The sequence below is a fragment of the Lepisma saccharinum genome, chromosome 17 (assembly GCF_977018435.1).
Source record: "Lepisma saccharinum chromosome 17, izLepSacc3.1, whole genome shotgun sequence".
In the NCBI taxonomy this organism is placed as follows: Eukaryota; Metazoa; Arthropoda; class Insecta; order Zygentoma; family Lepismatidae; genus Lepisma; species Lepisma saccharinum.
This window is the reverse complement of record NC_139245.1, coordinates 47,536,994-47,558,537: the sequence shown is the minus strand read 5'-3', so window position 1 is coordinate 47,558,537 and position 21,544 is coordinate 47,536,994. Positions and strand designations below refer to the sequence as shown.

General features: G+C 35.8%; 1 protein-coding gene across 5 annotated transcripts in view; it reads left to right on the top strand.

The window, feature by feature from the left end:
• Obsc (Obscurin) overlaps window positions 1-21,544 on the top strand; it is a 493,648-nt gene that overhangs the window by 385,976 nt on the left and 86,128 nt on the right. For 3 of the 5 annotated variants that reach the window (XM_083139413.1, XM_083139410.1, XM_083139409.1), the window contains 5 exons: window positions 3,346-3,521; window positions 4,847-4,952; window positions 6,017-6,192; window positions 13,608-13,853; window positions 15,667-16,224. In XM_083139413.1, the coding sequence (XP_082995539.1) occupies window positions 3,346-3,521; window positions 4,847-4,952; window positions 6,017-6,192; window positions 13,608-13,853; window positions 15,667-16,224 (1,262 nt within the window). The remainder of the gene's footprint in view (window positions 1-3,345; window positions 3,522-4,846; window positions 4,953-6,016; window positions 6,193-13,607; window positions 13,854-15,666; window positions 16,225-21,544) is intronic. The other 2 variants (XM_083139411.1, XM_083139412.1) reach the window with 2 other exon arrangements.

Genomic DNA, 21,544 nt, shown 5'->3' with positions numbered 1-21,544 from the left:
TGTGTGTGTGTGTGTGTTTGTGTTTGTGGCCACTAGAGGAGAGGGGTTGCAGGGGGAGAGGGGTATTTCGACAATTTTAAATGGTAAATGGAGTCATTCCACACTTCGCTTTATGTCACTCAACTTTGAAAAAAAGCTTGAACAAAACTTATATTATAAATAATTGCTGAAAATTGCAGATTTAAATTTGTATATTGACAGAAAGAAATGGCCAAGTCCACCTTATGATCAGAACAGCTATCGGGACTGGGCCTACAATTTTTAAAGTGAGTTTTTAACACCTATTCCCAGAAATCTATAGTATGAGACCTAACTTTTGGAAATCTAAATCGAACATGGGCATAGCTTTGGTGGGGGGGGGGGGGGGTTGATTCAAAAAGCTTTCTACCCCATAAAAATAGCACCCAAGACTACTTTGCTAAGTTACGGCTACATTTGCGAAATCATAAAAATTACTCATTAACTTGCTTCTCAGGTCCCAGGAGGTTGATGCAAGTTCCATTAGATTGTTCATTCTGAAAATTTGTTAGGTGGGCGAGTGTCCCCACCAAGTTACACGTAGTTAGTCTGGGGCTCCTTGAATACAAGACAATAACGATTACCACTATTATATATCTAACACTCTTCATTGTGTACGTAATTTCATAATCATTTGTTGTTATGGAACTGATCAAGAGAATGAATTCAATATCGATTCTTCTGTACTTTTAGTCATGATATTTTATAAATGTGTTTAGCTTGATTACAAAACTACAAACTTGACAAAAACTGAAAAATATTTCCAACAAAGGATACCACATTCCAACTCGCCAAAGTGTTTTAGTTTGATTAATTGGTTGATTTAGTTTATTTTACTTCACTTTTCTGCCACTTTTGGCTAAATGCGAAGATAGGGATGAATGGACACTCGTGCATACACCCATGCCCAGACTGGGATTCCAACCCGGAACCCTTGGCGTAGTAGCACAATGTGCTAACCACTCTGCCACGGGGACCGACCAATGAGTTTTAATTCAGCGATGTTGAAAGATAATGTATGTGTAACATCACTAGATACATCAAGCCGTGCAGTGTAATTTTTCATTTGTTAAATTTTTCATAGGCAACCAACAATCAAAAGGAACTCACCACTTTAATACTCCTGCCTTCTTGTGTAGATGCACTTGCAAATTTTCAGAACCCATCCTTTGATCAACACAGCCTTCACCACTGCCACCACCAGATTTCGTTCATTTTTAGCCAGATTCCTAATATTGCAGAGTCTGGAACTCATAATGCTCATTTTTCCACTAACATTCTAGCTTCACAAATAAATCTAGTTCATTGTTCTAAAAAAGAGCACACTTGTTCTTTAAAAAATGACTTCGTAAAGGGCTATCGCGCTCACGTCAAAAATTCCATGTAGGCTATCTTTGTACACTATTGTTCCACTCATACAAATACAGACGTTCTATGGTGACAAGTCACGAGTCACGTGACAATTTATTTGTAACTTTCACATTGATTGGGGTGGCATTTTCTTGCCAAATTCCGTGGACAAAGAAAAGGGAAAAGGGGAGGTGGTCTTCAACCCTGGCCACTTGTTTGACAGTTCCAGGAATAGTCTAATGAAGGGAGCGTGTGTTCTCCTGAAACGTCACAATGAAAAACTGTTTTCTTATGCTTGTAATAACCGTAAACTACAGGAAAATAATTCTACAATGCAAGCAATGCGTACATACAAGAAAAACTAATATGACGATCTACTTATAAAATTTAAATATTTTTCGAATGAGTTGTGATAACCTTGAAGTGTACAATGAAAAGAGAGCTGTAAGGGCTAAAAATATATAAAATGAGAAGAAAATAAGAAACATCAAAGAAAATAAAGAAGAAATATATATTTTCAAACCTTGTTACATGTTCAGCAGATAAATAACATGGATGCCATCTTCCCCTTATACATAGAAGGGTGCGAAATGGCCTTAAGTGCCGACGCACCCAGAAATTTTAATTCAATCAATCAATCAATGGATGCCATCTTTTCTCTCTATGTACTGAGAATGTGACAAGACCATCAAATATTTTTCATTCAGTACAAATCATCATCATCCTTCTCCATTTCCTGCCTCTGGCTAGGTCAGCATAGAAGTCAAGCCTCACTATTTTCTTCTGGTCTTCCACCACTCCTCTCTTTCCACAGTGTTTCAATCTTGTCCTCTTCTCTGAACACACTCCGCTATCTGCTCTTTCCACCGACATCTAGGTCTCCCCCTTGGCTTTATTCCCACTCCTTGTGCATTGTAAGCTCTTACTGCATCTATCCTCTTCATGTGTCCAAACCATCTCATCTGTGCCTGATCTATCCTGTCCTGAAGCTACACCACCTACTGTCAGATCTCCTTATTCTATCCCTTCTAGTCTTCCCCAATATACTCCTTAAAAATTTCATCTCCACTGCCTGCATCTTTCTTTTGTCTCTCTCTATCATTGTTTAAGTCTCTGCTCTGTACATAATTATTGGCACATAGTATGTGTTATACCTATAATATATTACCTTCTTACATTTCATAGGTACATCCCTGTTCCATATTAATCTTCGAAAGCTTTGATATAGTCCACCACCCATTTGTCCACCCTTCCTCTTCTGACCTCCTCATCTATTCTTACACTTCTTCAATTATGCTTCCTAAATATTTGAAGCTCTCCACTACCCTCGACTCTTCAATGTCCATCTTTATTCTTGGTTCATATCTGGCTCTGTTTCTTGTTATTAGCACCTCGCTCTTTTCTGCACTGAATTTCATTCCTGCTCTTCTGATTTCCTCATTATAACTATCAAGCTGTCTCTGTACTACTTCTTCCCGGTTTCTTCATATTACCAAGTCATCAGCAAACAAGGGGCTTTCATCTCTTCCTCTCCTATCTTCTTCCCCACCTATTCATTAATTGCATCCATTGTAATTATGAAGAGCAGTGTGGAAAGAGCACTTCCCTGTTTTAGTCCATTACTTACACTGAACCACTCTGTTCTTCCCACTGGTGTGTTCACACAGCTCTGGTTGGCCTTGTATGTGCTCTACACTCTACACACTATCTCTTCTTCGACTTCTTTCTCTCTTAGAGCATTCCAAATCTTTGTTCTGTCCATTCTATCATATGCCTTTTCTATATCTAGGAATGCCATAATCAAATCATTTCCATACTCATAGTGCCTTTCCTGTAATTGCCTTATAGTGAATGGTACACATGCAGTTGCAAATTGGTCTTGTAAACAGTATGCATTGCTTTATAAATTTTTATGCAGTATTTTTGCCTGATTGCTTCACCCCATTTTATCTAACCATAACATTGATTTATTTTCAGGTATCTGGATGAAGTGGAGATAACAGAAAAGAGAACAGAATATACTAGAATTGAGGAAGGAGACAGTTATAAGCTGATAGTGAAGGAAGTGACAACAGAGCTCTCTGGCAAATATACATGCAAAGTTATGAATGATCATGGCAGTGGAGAAAGCAGTGCCAAATTCACAGTTCTCTGTAAGTATAGCAACATTGCTACTTGTTTGTATTTGGTGAAAGTGAATTATTCTCTCAAGGCTTTTAATTTTCAATGTGTGCTGTGTTATGTAACCTGTGGCTCTACAGCCCTGGAAGGGCCTTGGCATAACTCCTGACTGCCAGTCTCCCTCCCACAATCCTTCCTAGAGGTGTGGAGATCTTCAACCGGTAATGGGGTGACATGGGGTTAGCATGTCGAACCCTCAGCCATTATAGGAGATTTTCCAGACAGGGTTACGCTACCCACTTGTAGCTCCCCAATTTCCTCACGGTGGTGGGTAGCCACCAGTCCTATACACAGGCTGAAAACCCAGAGATTGAACCCAAGTGAACTCAAACCCATGCTGTCCTGCAGTCGGAGTCCAAAGCACAGTGCCTTAGACCACACAGCCACGGAGGAGGACGTTGTGTTATGTACCTACTCAAAATTATGCAAGATGTTGTTTGAACAAATAATTTTCATTCTTGTTTCAGATATATATTTTATATGAAATTATAGAATCAATTTTGCTAATATTGACTTTGAAGTGTGAAATTAAAGCAGTTAAAATAAGTTTATTTACTGATGGAAGGGACAAGGAAGGATTAGCATCATAACGATTTCAATCATTGCAGACATATAGAATGCCAGACTTTTAACACCTTACCATATTTGGTTTCACATACACATATCTCAGGTTTTCAAGGTTTTCTGTTGGTATATTTTGGAATCTAGATTTCTCATCTGTTATTCACTGCATGACCTGCAATATGCAGACTAATCAGGTTCTGGCATCTGGTCCAGTCCCGATTAGCCTTACTGTGCATAAAGTGAACTTAAAGCACCAAATCAATCAATCAAAAGTGGCGGAAAAGCAAAATAAAATAAAGCAAATCAACTAATCAGTCAGTTCATCATTGTTTTAGCTTTAATGTTAATGGTAAAGTGAATTGAGCTTGGGTTTCTTTGTTTAAATTCATTTTGTGCACAGATAGGCTAATCGGGAGTAGAACTACAGTCTAAAGTGGATTACAAACAACTATAGTAAAAGTAATGAAAAGATTCTCTCAGGCTTTCAACTAGGTAAGTTGTGGAAAGAATTCCAAGATTTTGAGAGCTAACATCACTCTCATCTCAAAAGCTCTGAACCTTTTCCACAATTAACCTGGTCAATAGCCCGAGAGAAATGTTTCTTCATTCTCCACCAGGAAAGCTTCAAGATTTACCTATGATAAAAGTGAATTGTCAAAACGTTTGTGATATTACATTGCCATTAATTAAATGGAGAAAAGAAGTGTATATGTTTATATTTTCTAATTTTTAGGCAAACCTCGTTTCCCTAAAGGACTAAAAGATGCTGAGGTTGATGAGGGAGACAGCCTGACTCTTACTGTAAATGTCTTTGGGGTTCCAGAGCCAGAAGTCAAGTGGTAAGTCCTGATAAACAGAATTAAATTAATATTATATAATAAATATTTTTTTTAAGTTAGTTAATTTATGCTGGCAACGAGGTTGAAAATTCATTTTTGTATAACATAACAATATTCTGTGTTGCTTGTGACCAAATATACTAATCGGCAATTGAATTTGGTGATTCAGTGCCACCATTCACAATCGATTGTTTATTGTGGCTGTATATTATGGATCATAATCTGTAGAATCAATTAGGTTCTCAAGTTTGTTATACAGGGTGATCAAAAAGAGAAGCAACCTTACGGGAAAATGTAGTTAATTATTATTTTTATTATATTTTTGTTTTCTTATGTGATGAGTAACAGTGAAAATGCATTCATAGAGGATGTAAACTACATAAACAGCTGATTAGGAAAAATTGTTGCTGTAGACATGTTATTAGCTGTGTTTTTGGTTTTGTTTTGTCTTTGTTTGTTTGTCATGTCTTTGACACGCTTCAGTCATGTTTCACTTGATGTCTGGTGTTCAATGTCACACAGTCACATCTTCATAACATTCTTTTATGACACAGTGAACAGTGACTGTTACATGCAGATGGTGTGAGAGGTTGTTGAGACTATACAGACCGACAAGTTACATCTACATGGTTTCAACAGGATAGTGCTACAGCCCATGCCACCAACAATGCAATGACTGACATTTCAGGGGTTGTGGCCAGCTCGGTCTCCAAGTTTATCACCACCCAAATTTTTCTTGTGGGGTTACCTCAAAGGTGCTACCTACTTAACACATCCCCACACTATTTCGGAATTGAAAGCAAATATTCAGAACTGTGTTGATGCAATTTCACAGCAAACATTAAGAAGAGTGTATAACAACATGATTCACCATATTCGCTTGTGTGAATCTCACAATGTCGACCACTTTCAGCACTTATTTTAAATATTATACAAGTTTCCCATAAGGTTGCATCACTTTTTTATCACCCTGTATTTTATGATTAAATTTGTCACTTGGGTGTAATAGATACTTTCTAGAGCATAATACTTGTGTTGCATAACTGATATAATTTCTGTTTCAGGTACAAGGATGGTCAGGAAGTGAGTGCAGATGCACACATAAAAATAAAACGTGAAGGATCCGAGACCTACAATTTGTCGATAGACATATGCAAAGGTGTCCATGCTGGTGAATATGAAGTGCGTGCAACAAACCATATGGGTGATGCAAATACAAAGAGCAAAGTTAAAGTGAACAGTAAGTACATAGTTTTAATATTATTGTTGTATTTCCAAAGGATTTCTTTAGTTTACCATTTTACTGCTGCTGATTCTGTTTTTACTTTATCGGAAAGAGGAAGATGGAGTTGCGACAGATTTGTCTGATGGTATTGATCAATGTAGGCATATTATCATATCAGTGCAAAATTCTGTAATTCGTATCCTATGGTTTTGTAAAATAAATGTCTAAATGAAGTGTTTTTCAAAGGCAAAGCCTATTGTAGTCAACTGCAGGGGCGGCCGCTCATAAGGATGATACGGACGCTCCACTGCCGTGTGTAACCACAAGTGAACAAACATTACATTAACATTTATATATTATCTTTTACATGGTCTGAATTGCAAATATTCCATTGCTTATAGATCGTTGGTTAGTAGGTTCTGTATTCAATCTTCCGCGACAATTGCGAAGTTTGCACGCCACCATGCGGGGGAATACGCAACTTGGAGAGAAATCTGGCGGGGCGCCGTCCTCCCACTTTACGAGACGTACAGCATTCTCAGGCACGGCCGCGAGGGGTAAGAGGCGAGGGAACTGGTGGAATAACACGCGCGGGATCTGTGGCTGGGAGGACGGAGGGTTTGTCATCCGAAACTGGCCCTCTCTCTGGAGAACGGTAAACAATGAAGAGTTGCCAGAAGCAATAAAGTTAACATAAGAAAGAAAATTACAAACCGTTGGAAAAAATTATTCTGTATTCCATAATTTTATTCACTTATGACATAAGAGTAGAGCAATAAATAATGCAATTTCCAATGAGGAAAGAAAATATCGGTAACTGAAAATGTACAGACTCTTCCTTAATTTTTGTTATTTACCATCGCTTTCTGCTAATTTTCGGTAATCACGATGAAGAGGATGAGTGATGTGATGATATAATGAAATTGATGGAGGGGTATTCACAAAGAACACACATACCCATGCTGGGATTCGAACTCAGGAGTCCTGGCTTTGTAATGTGGTATGCTAGTCACAGAAGTCGGCTGTAGATTCTTGTTACACGCAAAATTATCGTATATATGCGTTGTATTTTTTCTGAGTGAGTTTAGTGAAAAGTACATTTGAATTACAATGATGTGGAGCACATCATGTAGATTTAATTACATGTTTTGATTAGCACGTTTGAAAAAATCCTGATAATGTGACAAAGTCCTCCAATTTCTTTTCAAGGCGGGTGTTAAATAAATTAGAAACTCGTCATCTAAACTCACCAAGAGCCGCTACAGGAACCTGTGAAATACAAATGTCTTAAAATTTGGCAAAATTGTCTGGTAACCCCAATGCAATAGAACGACCGGATGGGAAGACGATAGTATTGACACTTGTTGTTTCTTCGTTTACCATGGAAAAGTGAAGCTTTTTCGGTAGTTGTGTGCTGTAGTTGTGCATTTGTCGTGATGAACAGTGTGGAGAAATTGTTGCTGTGAAGTTTTTTCTACCAGAAGTCTGGATGAGAAAATAAACATAAAAACCTAGGCCGAATTTGAATCTAGAATAAGTGTCAAAGAAGGGAGGTCGTGAGTTCACTCGTAAATTTCACGTTGAAGGACAAAAGGGTGAATTTCAGTTACAAGCATGTATGAAGATTTCTGGTAAGTTTGAACTTTTTACTTCAGAGCTTCTGGTAACGCAGATATCACCCTTCCAGTGAGATATTTATTTTGGTGCCCTATTTCACATATCAATTAGTAATGTTGGACAGGAAACATTTTCTGTGTAACTTTTTTACTAGAAATTTTCATGATCAATGCACGTAAATATTCGTCATTGTGCTTATCAAGTTGTGTAAAAATTAATATCCCTTCTTCTGAATTTTCCCCTCTGTTAAACTACTAAATCTGTTAGAATTCTATTTCTTTTTCCATCTTCTTCGCATTACTGTTAAATAATTATTCATTTATTATAATATGTGCAAATGTGTAAAACATGATATTCGATAAACACGAACGTATCAATTTCTTATCACGTTGGCTGTTATCCGAAATTCACTATTTAAACTCACATTACTAGTAGAGCAAATTTGTGTCGGCCCCCGTGGTGGAGTGGTTAGCACTTCGTGCTATGATGCGAGGAGTCGCGGGTTCGAATCCCGGCCTGGGTATGGATGTTTGTGAGTGTCCATTCATCAATTTCATCATATCACTCATCCCCATCTTTGCAAATTAGCCAAAAGTGGCACAAAAGGCGAAGTAAAATTAAGCAAATCAATAGAGCAAATTGTGAGCTATCGCCCCTCCACTTTGGATCACCACGAGCCGCCACTGGTCAACTGGTTATATCAATTAATAATGAGCCATTCGTATTCACAAGGAACTTTTGCAATTTTTGTATTGGATGAGTAGAAGATTGGTTATCAGTGCTGGTAAATTTTATATCGGTCTATTCCTAGTGTTTACTTACAGGTTAATGACAATAATGATGATGATGAATGACTAGATGAGAAAAAATGAAGCGTTGAGAAGAACTCAAACCTATAATCTTTAGTTGAAACGTCATTGGTTGAATTAGGGTTTAAAACAACGCAAAACACACAAACAGCACAATAACACAATTTAAAAGTTTGTCTAAGCTTTCGACTCCGTGTTGGAGTAGTCATCAGAGCTGTTTGAGAGACGGCGAAGAAGACACGGTTGTAGTTCTGATGACGCTGCTCACTGTGGCTGCTGGAGGATGTCATAGTGGTCATGCAGTGTTGGTAAGTTCTTGGTAGTTGAGATTAATGGCTAAGGAAGATCTCCGTCAGTGGAACTACAACCTTGTCTTCTTTACCATCTCTCAATCAGCCCTGATGATGAATCCGAGGTGGAGTTGAAACTTTTAAGGTGTCATATTGTGCTGTTTGTGTCTTTTGTTTTTAACTAGTATGTTGCCAGCATATGGCATAAGAAATTTTTTACTTTTGAATTAAGGTATCATGAATTAAGAGGCTGTTACTACAGAAATGTTTTTTTACATCGACGATTTTAGTTTTTATAAATGTATAAAAATTCTGCACGAGTTGGGCTACGTTATTTATCACTCTCATCTGAATACTTCTGAATTTGCAAATTACCAGGTATCAATTGACTTGCCAGCAGTAAAATGGTAAATGTCTAATCTTTCAGGTTGACTTGTGGTTAAATCTCAAAAACTAGTGACTATGATTAATATATTTTGGAATTTGCAGGAAAAGGTGTCAGATATTACATTTGCTTCTTCTGAATGGCAGGTTCATCTGCTGTAAGTAAGCACCCCAGGAACAGATTGTGTTTGGTTTGCTGTGGATTTTTCTTCCCCTTGAAACCCCAAGTGTTGCTGTACAGAAGCTGAAGTATGTTCATCTGAAAAATGTCCACCTTCTTTCCCCTTCATTATTCTGCATTAGTTTGAACTTTGTGAATTGAATTTTTTTATTTTTTGAGCATGCTGGGTCTTTTGTGTGCTTTTCCAGATTTTTTTCACCCATTCCCAGAAAAACCACAGGAACAGTGAAGATGATGCTGGACGAATCCCAATGTGAATATATTTCCATTCTTGACATTCTCCTCCTCCTCTGTAGCAAGAGTAATTTCTTTCCAACAAATGAAGATTTTATCCTTGTGTTACCTGTATTATTCACATATTTCCTATGTTACTTTTCAGGCCAGTGATGTTACTATCCTATGATAATATGTTTATATGTATATATACACAGACAAGCATACAGATGTTTCACCTCCTTAATCAGATCATCAGATAATCACTTCATAACAATGCTACACAATTATGATATTAAATTATAGTTTTATTACAAATGTTTAAGACGGAAGGAAGAAAATTAAAGTTATCAACAAAAAAAACTATACACCCCTCTGAGGGTGCAGGAACTGCCAGGCAGTTTTTCGTTGGGTGATATGTTGTCAGGGCTCTCAAGACTAGAACCCACCACCTATTTTCAAGTAGCTCACAAAACTAGGTCAACATCAAAATTTTGGGGGTTCCCATTGGGAATATGAACAAGGAACATCTCGCACCAAAGTAAAGTTATCAACATGCCCCTAAATTTGAAATGGGATAAAAAGTACGAGTAATTTCTACATGTAACTGCAGTGGAACCTCAATTTCATATTTTTCAGGGGACCCGGCTGAAAAAACTTAAAATGTGGGAAAATACAAAATCGAGGAAAATTTTATAACATTTTGCTATGTTGGAACCATCAAGATTGAATGTATAATGCAAGAAAATGTAAAATCTGAGAACATAAAATCAGAGTTCCACTGTAGCTGTTTTCATTCAAGTACCTATCAGATCTTAAAAATATTTCACAAAATTGAAACCAACACTCAGATTCTTATGGGGAAGTCATGAGGGTATTCATAGGGTTACCAGATCGCTGCAAGGGAAAAGTAGGACATTATGTCCCAAAATGTAGGACTTTTAGTCAAAATGTAGGACAAAATACATTTCCAGAACATGTTAGAAAGTAATATAAAATTGGCACTTTTCAGCTTCTAAAAAAAAGTACCGGCGTTCCGGTTAATAATTCTTAATTGATCCAAAAGAAATCAAGTGTATCTGGGGAGAAAGGTAACAAATGATTTATTCAAAGTATGCGCCATCTGTGCCCATCTGTCCGTCAAATTGTGGATGCCCTTCCAGAAAAATCGTTCACATTTTGAGGTGATTCAGTCAGTAAGCCATTGTTTGACATCTTCGTAATTGTTGAAGTGTTGCTGGGAAAGTGAGTGAGATCGATGAAAACAAGTGGTAGTCCGAAGGGGCTAAGTCTGGTGAGTATGGTGGGTGAGGCAAGAATTCCCAGCCAAGTGCAGAAATGGTGTCTCTGACACCTTTTGCTGTGTGTTATGAGGAGTTGTCGTACTTCAAAATCACTTTTCCGTGTCTTGTCGCCCAATCTGGGCTCTTTTTGATCGATGCATGGTTCAAATTGATGAGTTATTGACGGTAGCGAACGGCATTCACTGTTTCACATGCTTTCAGAAGCTCACAGTACACCACACCCTTCTGATCCCACCAAATGCACAGCATTGTCTTTCTTCCGAAGCGATTCGGTTTTGCGGTCGATGTTGAAGGTTGGGTCAACCCATGACTTTTTGCATTTTGGGTTCTTGAAGTAGATCCATTTTTCGTCCCCAGTTACTATCTGATGCAAGAAAGACTTTCTTTCATGACGAGAAAGCAACTCTTCACACACCGTTTTTCACTTTTCCATTTGTCTGTCGTTCAGATGATGTGGGACCCATTTTCCTGCCTTCTGGATCTTTCCCATGGCATGAAGACGATCAGATATGGTTTGGCGACCAACATTTAACTTCTCTGCCAGTTGTTGTTGCGTTTGCTTATCATCTTCATCCAACAGTGCTTGAAATTCGCGTCTTGGAATTTTTTCAGCTGGCCTGGGCGATCTTTGTCTTTCAAGTCGAAATCACCACTTTTGAATCGTCGAAACCAACGCACACACGCATCTTGCATTAGGACATTGTCACCATATGTTTCCACAAGGATAGGATGGCTTTCACTCGCATTTTTCTTTTGATTGAACAAGAAAAGCAGGACGTGCTGCACATGCTCCTTATTTGGTTTGAAGGTCAACATGTTTCCCACACAAACCCAATATCACGATCACTCGCACTCGGTTGCACATCCACGGCATTTTGACAGGTACTGTCCTGGCAACACACTCACGTAACAGTTGAGACTGTGCACCAACCCTTGCTTCCTGCGCCATCCAGTGACGAATTTAAGAATTATTAACTGGCACACCTGGTATTTCGTAATGAGTTCTTACATGCAAAATTTCCAAACTTGTAATCAATACTACACAATACATTTTACTACTTGTTTTAACTGCTAATTCTCAGAGGAGCCAATTTTTATCAAAATTTCAGGTTTAGTCAAAATATATTTATGAGAGACTGAACAATCAAACTCTTTGAAATTATAGTGAACCCCAGTACCAAACGTTTTACAGACTATTTGAAAAAAAAAAATCTCTTGACTCCGTTGTGCTGATGGTAATGAAAGTACTTTCTCATTATGACCTGGAATGGCAAAGAAATATTCTGCAATTATAGTAATTTTAAATGGTTTCAGAAGGTTCATCTAGGGTAGTTTCTAGTTCAATAACTGTGTTCTCTATATCCGCTGCTTTACAATCAAAATATTGAATAAGCATGGGAAACACCTTGTTTCATCAGTATAAACACTGAAGCAAGAAATTCCACTCAGTCACTGCGCAGTGACATCATCACAATGTGACCCCAAAAATGTAATAGCATCCACAGAAACAAAGACAAATACTGCATCAAAATAAATTTTAGTATTGAGTTTGGAAGCGCAGCTTTTTTCTCTGTGTTTAACTGAAACACGCATTTTGCTAATTAATATTATGTATTATGTGATGCTCAAAATGTAGGACATTTATGATATTTTTCAAATTCCTCCCGGATGCCGGACATAAGGCTAAAATGTAGGACATGTCCGGGAAAAACCGAATGTCTGGTAACCCTAGGTATTCACATTCATATCAGGGTCAGATGTTCAAATCAGAAAAGCAAAATTATATGTAAATCCAGTGAGATTTGAATTCACTGTCTAAATTTAAATTTTTGGCTTTTGTACCAAAATCACGGTATTTTAAAATAATTTCCAGTCTCAACTAGTGGCATATTTCAAATCGAGTAATCCATACAGTCTTCATTATCTGATACATTATGTATTTCCACATGGACAAAAGAATTAACAAAACTGTTGATGTGAGTTAAGTAAGTGTCCCCTACATTATGATCATGAAATACATTTCTATGTGAAAAGAGGCAGAGTGACAGCCATTTTTGGAAAGTATTCTAGTTCCTGTATGGTGTACCAAGAACTTTACCATTTCTTCCTTCTTGTCTTGAATGTCATGAACTTACATCAATTTCAATTTATATGAAATAGAGACAAAACAAGATTTGAAAGTTATTGTGTTTTGATATGAAGTTTCCTCGAACATATGAAATTATGAATTTATAAAGAAAAAGATAATTACGATTAATATCAATTTATTATTGAATCAAAATAAGGAAGAAGGTTGTTTGCAGAGTGTAAGGACCATTGGGGGATGATGCTAAGCAAAAACAATTGTTTTTCCTTTTTGTGTTGAAAAATCCTATCAGATGATTTTCTTTACATATGCAACCAATTTTTCCTGCATAATGTTTTGTTTTTGTGCTAAGTAGCACCTTATCCATTTCCCTCTGCTATGGAAAGCATGTTGTTAAAGTTTGAGTGTGTGTGGAAGTGCTTCTTTTCAAGTTATTTTCAAAAAGTCTCAGTCGAAAACATTTCTGGGAATTTACAATACACAATTACACATATTACATGTACAGTGATATTTACAGAGAACATTAATAGCTGTTTCTTACTGTAGCTGCAACACAAACAGAGGATAAAACAAATGAGGAAGAGACACAGAAAGAAGAAGAAGAACAGATAGAGAAAAAAGAAGAGAAGGTCGAAAAGGTTGAAGCAAAGGATGATGATGATGATGATAAGAAAAAGAAGGTGGGAACGAAAGAAACCATCACAGTAGAAGAAAGTAATGTTCCGGATGATGCAAAGAAGGCACAGGAAGAAGACTTAACTCCCAAGCCATCTCAGGCTGATGCAGCAGAAGGTAATGATAGGAATCTAATCGAACATTCTCTTGAAGATCAACATGCGAATGTCAACATAATGTTGCTAGAGAAACCGATGAGGGGGGCTGAGGGAGTTTGGGAAAGTCAATCGAAATCGGTCCACATTGAAACACAGACCATCACGTACATTGAAGATGGGACAGATGTGAAGATTGTGGCCTCACATCAGGTGTCTGTGGCTAAAGATATCAGCGAAACAGAATATAGAGGTATGTAGAGTCCAGGCTAAGGGCAAGCAGCATAGTAATGTATTTTGTTTAGAAAGACAACCTCAGAGAACAAAAAGTCTAATTATGTATTTTCGAAAAATTAAATTACAGCTTGAAAATAAAATCCTGGGGTTAATGAAAATACAGTAATATTCTTAACGCACTTCAAAACTACAAACAGTGAAACCAAGTCAGAGAGAGAACTGACCTTTGACTCTGAAGCTGATTATAAATCTCCATTTAGCTATGATTAGTATTTGCTATTAGTACACACTCGTTCTTGTATGCCACTAAGGATAATAGTTTAGCAATGCAATATTTGTATTAGAGATGGGCTGATATGGAAATTTTACTGCTATATATAAAAGTTACCACTATTCTACTGATCCGACGAGCCTTCCTGATGGAGTGGCAATGCTGTTATCTTGTAACCAGGGGGTCCATTTGCCATCCACATTGGAGGCACATTGCACAGTGGTTCAGATCCCTATTTAAACTGTAGGTCCAGTTCTGATTACCCAATCAAACTTACAAAACTTTTTGTATCAATAGAATGGCGAATACTCCCCCAAAAGAAAAATTACAAAAACAAGTGCTCTCTAATATGCATTTTTGTGTCGTACCTAGAGGCATATTTAATATGACTGCCTTTCTGAAAACATTCCCTCCCCACTATTTTTTTCTCCTGCCATCTCTCATCTTACATAAAATTGTTAAGCTTTGAAAAAGAAACTGTGAATATATATATATATATATATATATATATATATATATATATATAGATATTTATTTTTCAAAATTAAATCAAATGAATTATACCTCTGTAATGAAATAATAACAAAATGGTGGGATTTTGCACTAAATTACAGGCTATTTGTAAATATATCCTGAAATAGGAGAGCAGACACACATGAGGAAAAATCATGTTTATCAATTTGATTACAAATACTGAAATCATAATATTGTTACCTCTAAAATGGTTGTATGGTGATATGGTGATACTGATACAATGGATGAAAGGATAATAGCAAATATCACTGGATTCCAATACATGATTTTTGTATGAAAGTACAAGCCAAATTAAGACAAAGCATTCTTTTGTTTTTTATTCAGGCTTTTCATAGTTAGACTATATTAATTCAATCAGTATATTTACGACTTAAATGTATCAGAAATATTTTGTGCTTCTGATTATTGTGCCTTTCATGATATATGAAAGTGGAATCATGCATGTTATCAGATCCTTGCTAAAGTACCAAATACCAAAAATAGATTACAGCACAAGAAATATATTTATTTGATATAGATTGCACCAGTGTCAGATGCACCAGTCATAGTATTAAGGATTTGAAGCTGAAATTTGATCTCTTAGATTGTCTTTCACATTACAGATATTCATCTCTTTGCATCTATAGTATTAACAAAAGTATTCAGCAAACTTAATTGCTCACTAGAGAGTAATATTAATGGCTATTTTGTAGATAATCAATCGGCCTACTTAACTATAGAACTTCTGCATCTACTGTTGACATTTTAACTTGTGTACTGTAAGAGTTTTCATGCATAAATATGTCTGCTACAGAGTCGCCTACAGGACCAAAAGCCTACACACGAGAGGAGAAATCAAGCGAGGTCAGTTCTCAAGAGTGGGGATATCAACTCGTGGATCCTCCGGAACCTTGTAACGTTGTGATCGAAGAGCCCGAAGGAAGTGATGTAGATCACATGCCTGTGCAGCATCAGGTATCGATCGTCTCTCTTTCCGAGTCTGAGACCAGCGTGGGTGCAGGAACAGATGCAGAAATGGCATCTGCAAAGAGAGGAAGCTTAGAGAGTTTGTCGAGGGGTGTGAGCATGGAGGAGTCTCGTGCTCTTCCAACAGATCTTCCATCTCCGCAAGTTGCAGCAAACGACATAAGTGAAATAAAGAAGTGCACTGTGGAAATTATAGACAGTCAGCAGTTGTCCTCCAAGCCTGTTATGAATGGAATCATGGAGCCAAAAATGCAAAAGGGAGAAAAAATCTCTGATTTGGATGAAGAAATGGACGATGAAATGTTGGCACTGTTACGCCGTGTACAGAAACAAAGGAGCTTGTTAGGTGAAATTCTGGAGAAAGAAGATGAAAGAAAACAGGAAGGTAAGGGGATTCCTTTCACCTCTTCCCCAGCTCACTAAAAGAAAAATGTTTATCTCTCCACTTATCTTGCTTAAACTGAAATCTCTTGTAAGAAAACTGCTTCAGGTGATATAATATTAAGCAAGCTATAATTCTAATATCCATGAATTGGCTTATTTGTCTAAGAAAAATAGGTCAATTGGTTAATTTTTCTAATTCTTCTCTGGTTTTCACAGACAAAGGATAAAAGATTTATGCTTATATTAGTTACTATACTTTTTTTAAAGCATACATGTATTTTTATTCATGCTGTAAAGTTTTTGTGTAGTATAAAAAATTAAATTATGATATAATCTAAATCTGCATTAAATAACCAAAATTAAAGTTTTTAATCTTTAAATGCCAGCTGGTCCCAACCGGACTGGCCTGTAAGCCTCATACATCAGCTGTCCCTTTCGGAGCCAGTAGCACATGACTAAATTTTTCATCATTTTTCTGGAATAACTCCTGATAATTTCATTTATTTTATTTTTCATTTACATACATCTGGATGTATATTACACTTCAATTTCAATGCAATATGTATATTGTAGGTTTTGCAAATGCTGATTTAAAAAACAACAACATTGATTTGAATTTCAAAGCATGAGCTTTTAAAATGTGTAGATTTACACAAAAAATATCCATGTGTGTTGTAGATATTATTTTTATTTTGGGGCAGAATGGCTAGGACTTCTATGGGAAGTAAAATTTTGGAACCCCACCTTCATTCAAATGCAATTATGTTTGACTCGACCAGTAGCTCAGGAGGAGGTATGAGAATGTTTCACTTCTCACAAGAGAATTGTCGCTCCCTGAGTAAACATAACAAACTTCAACTCTCTATGATAAGCAGTTTCCCTTCTACTTTTTTAAAGTACATCAGTGCATATTTGAAAAGTTGGCACCTGAAAATCTCCTGTCCGGAGAGGGTTAACATTGTGAAAAGATTCCACCTGCTAAGAATTACCTTTCTTGTTTTCCTTTTATAATGTTTATCGCCCAGTAAGAATTATTAATATTATTCATTTACAGAATTGTTGTTGCTACCCCTCCTTTACCTCCAAAAGTACTCAAGTTTCAGGAACATGCAAGTTATCCATGCATATCATCTCATCATGGATTGTTGTAATCCCTAAAGGTGAATAAATCAATCAATCAATGTTGAGGTATTTCATTTCAACTTGTATTTAACAACTAAACAGAGCTACACTTATACACATGAAGATATACTCTGAGCTGAGAAAATTATTCATTTATTGTGCAAAGCAATAATTTGTATAATATAATCTTACTTTTCAAAATTATTTCTGTAAGCAATTAGTAGTCGGCAACATAAATGTAAATATATTAATTTAATTGGTTGTACTGCACAGTTAATGTTGTTTTTAAGTTAAGCATCATTGATAAAAAATTAGTGACTGGATTACAAATACATTTCTTCTAAATAATGTTTTTCAAATCTGTGGGATTTTTTTATGCAGAGAAATTTCATACTGGTTAATTATTTTATTTTTATTATTTTTATTTTTCCAGTGTCTATCGTTACGATATCATTTAAAATATATTCTTTTTTCAAATGCTACTTACATCCAAGCATTTAAATGTGTCAGGAAACTATTTTTTCTACTTTTGGTGCTGTAAATAATGAGAACAAAATGTGTATTATATTGACCTAAATATATTCAGCTTTGTCTGGGATAATCATTGGCTTCCACTAATTGTTTTCTTACTTTGCATATTTATATTTTGATTATTTACACATTTCAAATGCACTACTTTGAAATGCTGAACTAGTTACCATCACTGTATAAATGTTTTCATTGCATAAAAGACAGCTCACTACATAAACTCATCATGGTTTACTTAGATAGAATTGTATTTGGCTTACATTCCTTAATGTTTTTTTTCTTTGACACAATGAGAACATGAAAAGTGCAAGCTTTTTTATACATTAATAAAGTGCATAGCTTATGTTTCTCTACTTATATGCTTGCTGAAATATCCATGTATGTATTACCTCATACTGTATATTGCAATTGCAGTGATGAATATGCATGAGATATTAACGGCACACTATCTGGCTTTTATGTAGCTGTTATTACTTTTTGTACTTAATATTTGATGTCCAGTACCATCATATATGTTGTTACATTCATTGCACAGTAACTACAAGTTACATGATCAGTGCTTTTTTTGCTATTTTAACTTGGCATGAGCCACTATCAATGCCAATCAGCATGGAAAATGACAACTATTTTTAAGCAAGACTCTGGTACTACATTGATATGCTATAATTTCAATAGAAGTCTGATATTTATAATTTTTACTAGGGTATCACTTTCATTCAGTACCAATGGAGATACCCAAACCAATCGTTACTGATGCTTGAAATTGTAAGATTATAAAGTTGTTCAAGTTATTGATATTTAAGGTATTTCACTCCAATTATGTGCAGCAACAAATCACTCTGAAATATTAAATTAGCTGTCATTTAATTGCAAAATGAATTTTCCATGCACCATGCAATACTGGTACAAAATAAGTTAAAATTTTGATTTGTGCGTTATTTCCAGGATAATTCTAAAATTCTAATGTGTTTTGATACCCCTCATGGCCCCTTTGCCATTTAAATTTTTTTACCTCTATCCAATATGGCGGACTTCAAGATGGCTGCCATGTCCCAGAAGCACCCTCACACATGGGCCCCTTACACCGATGTACCCAGTTGAAGTTGGATCTGCCATTATCACATCTGTTTCAGAGAAAAAAGTGTGGCCTGGGACTTTTGAATCACCCTGTATATAAAGTGCTGCCTTCTTCAAAAATTACATGTATCCTCTTCTTTGGTACTTGTTCACCCTATGTCTATTGCTGCCCTCTCAAATGTCAAGGTCTTGCATCTGTCTGACAATGGCATGTATCATTTTGTGTATGAAAATGTTCAAGAATATATTGGTTAAAAATGGTTAGTATTAATATAACATATAGTTGATAATAAGAACTCCTTTCTGATACAGTATTTTTTTTCTTTCAAGAAATAATGTATCTTTATGCCTACAAGGGTTATGGGTGAAACTGACAGTTATAAACAGCTCTCAAGTCAATTATCATCTGCTTTAATAGACAAGAAGAGCCATACAAATTACAAATAATATATTAATTAAAAGTAACTGTGGGTAACCATTGTAACCACTTGGTGTTGGTGTGGCTATGGTAATCTCCCTCTTTGGCTTTGTTAAAATAAATAAAACATCAGATGCATGAATAATGGAGAAATAACGTACCGATTACAGTCATGTTCCTGACTCCTAATATTCCTAGGCTCACCACTGTACATGTGTGTGGATATTGTTTCTTTCATTAAATTATTATTTATGAAGAATTAGAATTTGTAATCCAGCCAGTGAGAATAATGATTTTTTCAAACCAGTGGAAAAATTCATGAACTTTGTAAAATATGACATTAAGACAATGGATTTGCATTTTAAACATAGCTTACAAAGCTGTAACAAATTTTAAAATATGACTCGTACGCATGAGCTTCACCTTGCAAAAACAGTTTGTAAAATTATATTGTGTATAGTATTGCCAGTTTCATTGAAGAGGTCTTACAGTGTCACAAAATGTTACAAATATCCAGACAAAAGCAAAATGGAAGATTTTTCTTAAAGCTTAAAGAGGAATTCTAAGCAGGTTTACTTTTCAGAATTTGAAACATCAGTGACTTTGGATAAGTCAATGATGAAACATCCTAGGTTCTGATGCTTTTATTTCTGCTGATGATGAATGATGAAGCAATTTTCTTGGGATATTGGCCATGTGAATTGTGGAAACGTTTGAAATTTCAAGTACCAATTTCTCTGAGAAACCTGAACACTGCCCATTGATAGTCAAGAGTTTTTAATTATATTATAATAAAATTATAAAATGCTGGACACATTATCTGTAGAAATATATAATATTCAGGTTTGGATTGAATTCTTTGAGAAAGTATGTCAATTAAATTTCCATTTACTGTTATGAAGAATACCAGAAGAAATATGTGCACACTAGAATACAAGACTTTACTGCAAATATGATGGGAGAGAGTGAGTTCATAATCCTTTCTTGTGATTGTAGAGAAGGAAATGAATGCAGCCAGATATTTAAATTTATGTTTTGTAATAAAAAAAATGTAGAAATATTTGCAAATATTTCACCATTATGTAATTTGACTGGTATATGTGTAATATTTTCTGTCACAAAGAAAATAAAAATAAATAAACGATGTAACAATGTTCAAATATAATAGTACATGTGATGGTAATAAAAATATTTTCAGTGTTTCAAAGTAGCAGAAATAGAGTAGTTTAAGAAGCATGAATTTATTAATAATAAGAGAATATAAGTTTCTTTGTACTAATGTAAAAATGTGTATTTTTGTGAAAATGCAAGATGTTTTTAATGTTTGTCACTTTCAACACATGCATAACTTCATAACTCTGCTCATTTAAACATTTGTTTGCACACTTTACATGAAATTACACTACATTTCTACAATTATCCACCACACTTCAATGCTTATGTTCATTTTCATAACAGCTACAGTAAGTATTATTTATTACTTTGGAGTTCTTTGTGCTTTGTAGATGCATGTTTTAATGCTTTATCTTTGGTGGATTCTCAGGGACGTGCATTCATCTTTATCTTCTACCACTGGTAAGTGACGAAATTTCAGTATGTAAAAATATGTAAGAATAACCAGAGCTTGTAAATGGTATCCTTAAACAGTATATGTAATGTTCATTGTGTAAGAAACTTCCATTAAAAGCATATTGTTTTGTCTGTGATGTTCAATGGAGGTGGAAGGTGTAAAACGTATCCGTGCATACACACAGCCATTCAAAATTGAGATTAAAATTAAACGAGTCTGTGGCTATTCAAAGCTTTATTTCACATGTAGTATATGCAAATGTTGCCTAAGTCATAATTGCTTGACTATGGTTATTACTTAAGGGAGAAGGGCTAGTTGAAATTATAATTTAAAAATAATTTCTATTTGTGTTGTTTAATGTGCACACACTTAACATTTTTATTTTCTTTGAATAAGTCTATTCTTTCCATGTTTGTATTCCATTCGAAACTCAAAGACTAAGAATGAGGGCCGGACCCTGTGGCCGAGTGGTTAGCACATCGTGCTGCGATGCCAAGGGTACCGGATTCGAATCCCACTCGGGCTTGGTTGTTTGTGAATATCCGTTCATCAATTTCATCACTCATCCCCATCTTCGCAAATTAGCCACGAGGCACAAAACCCAAA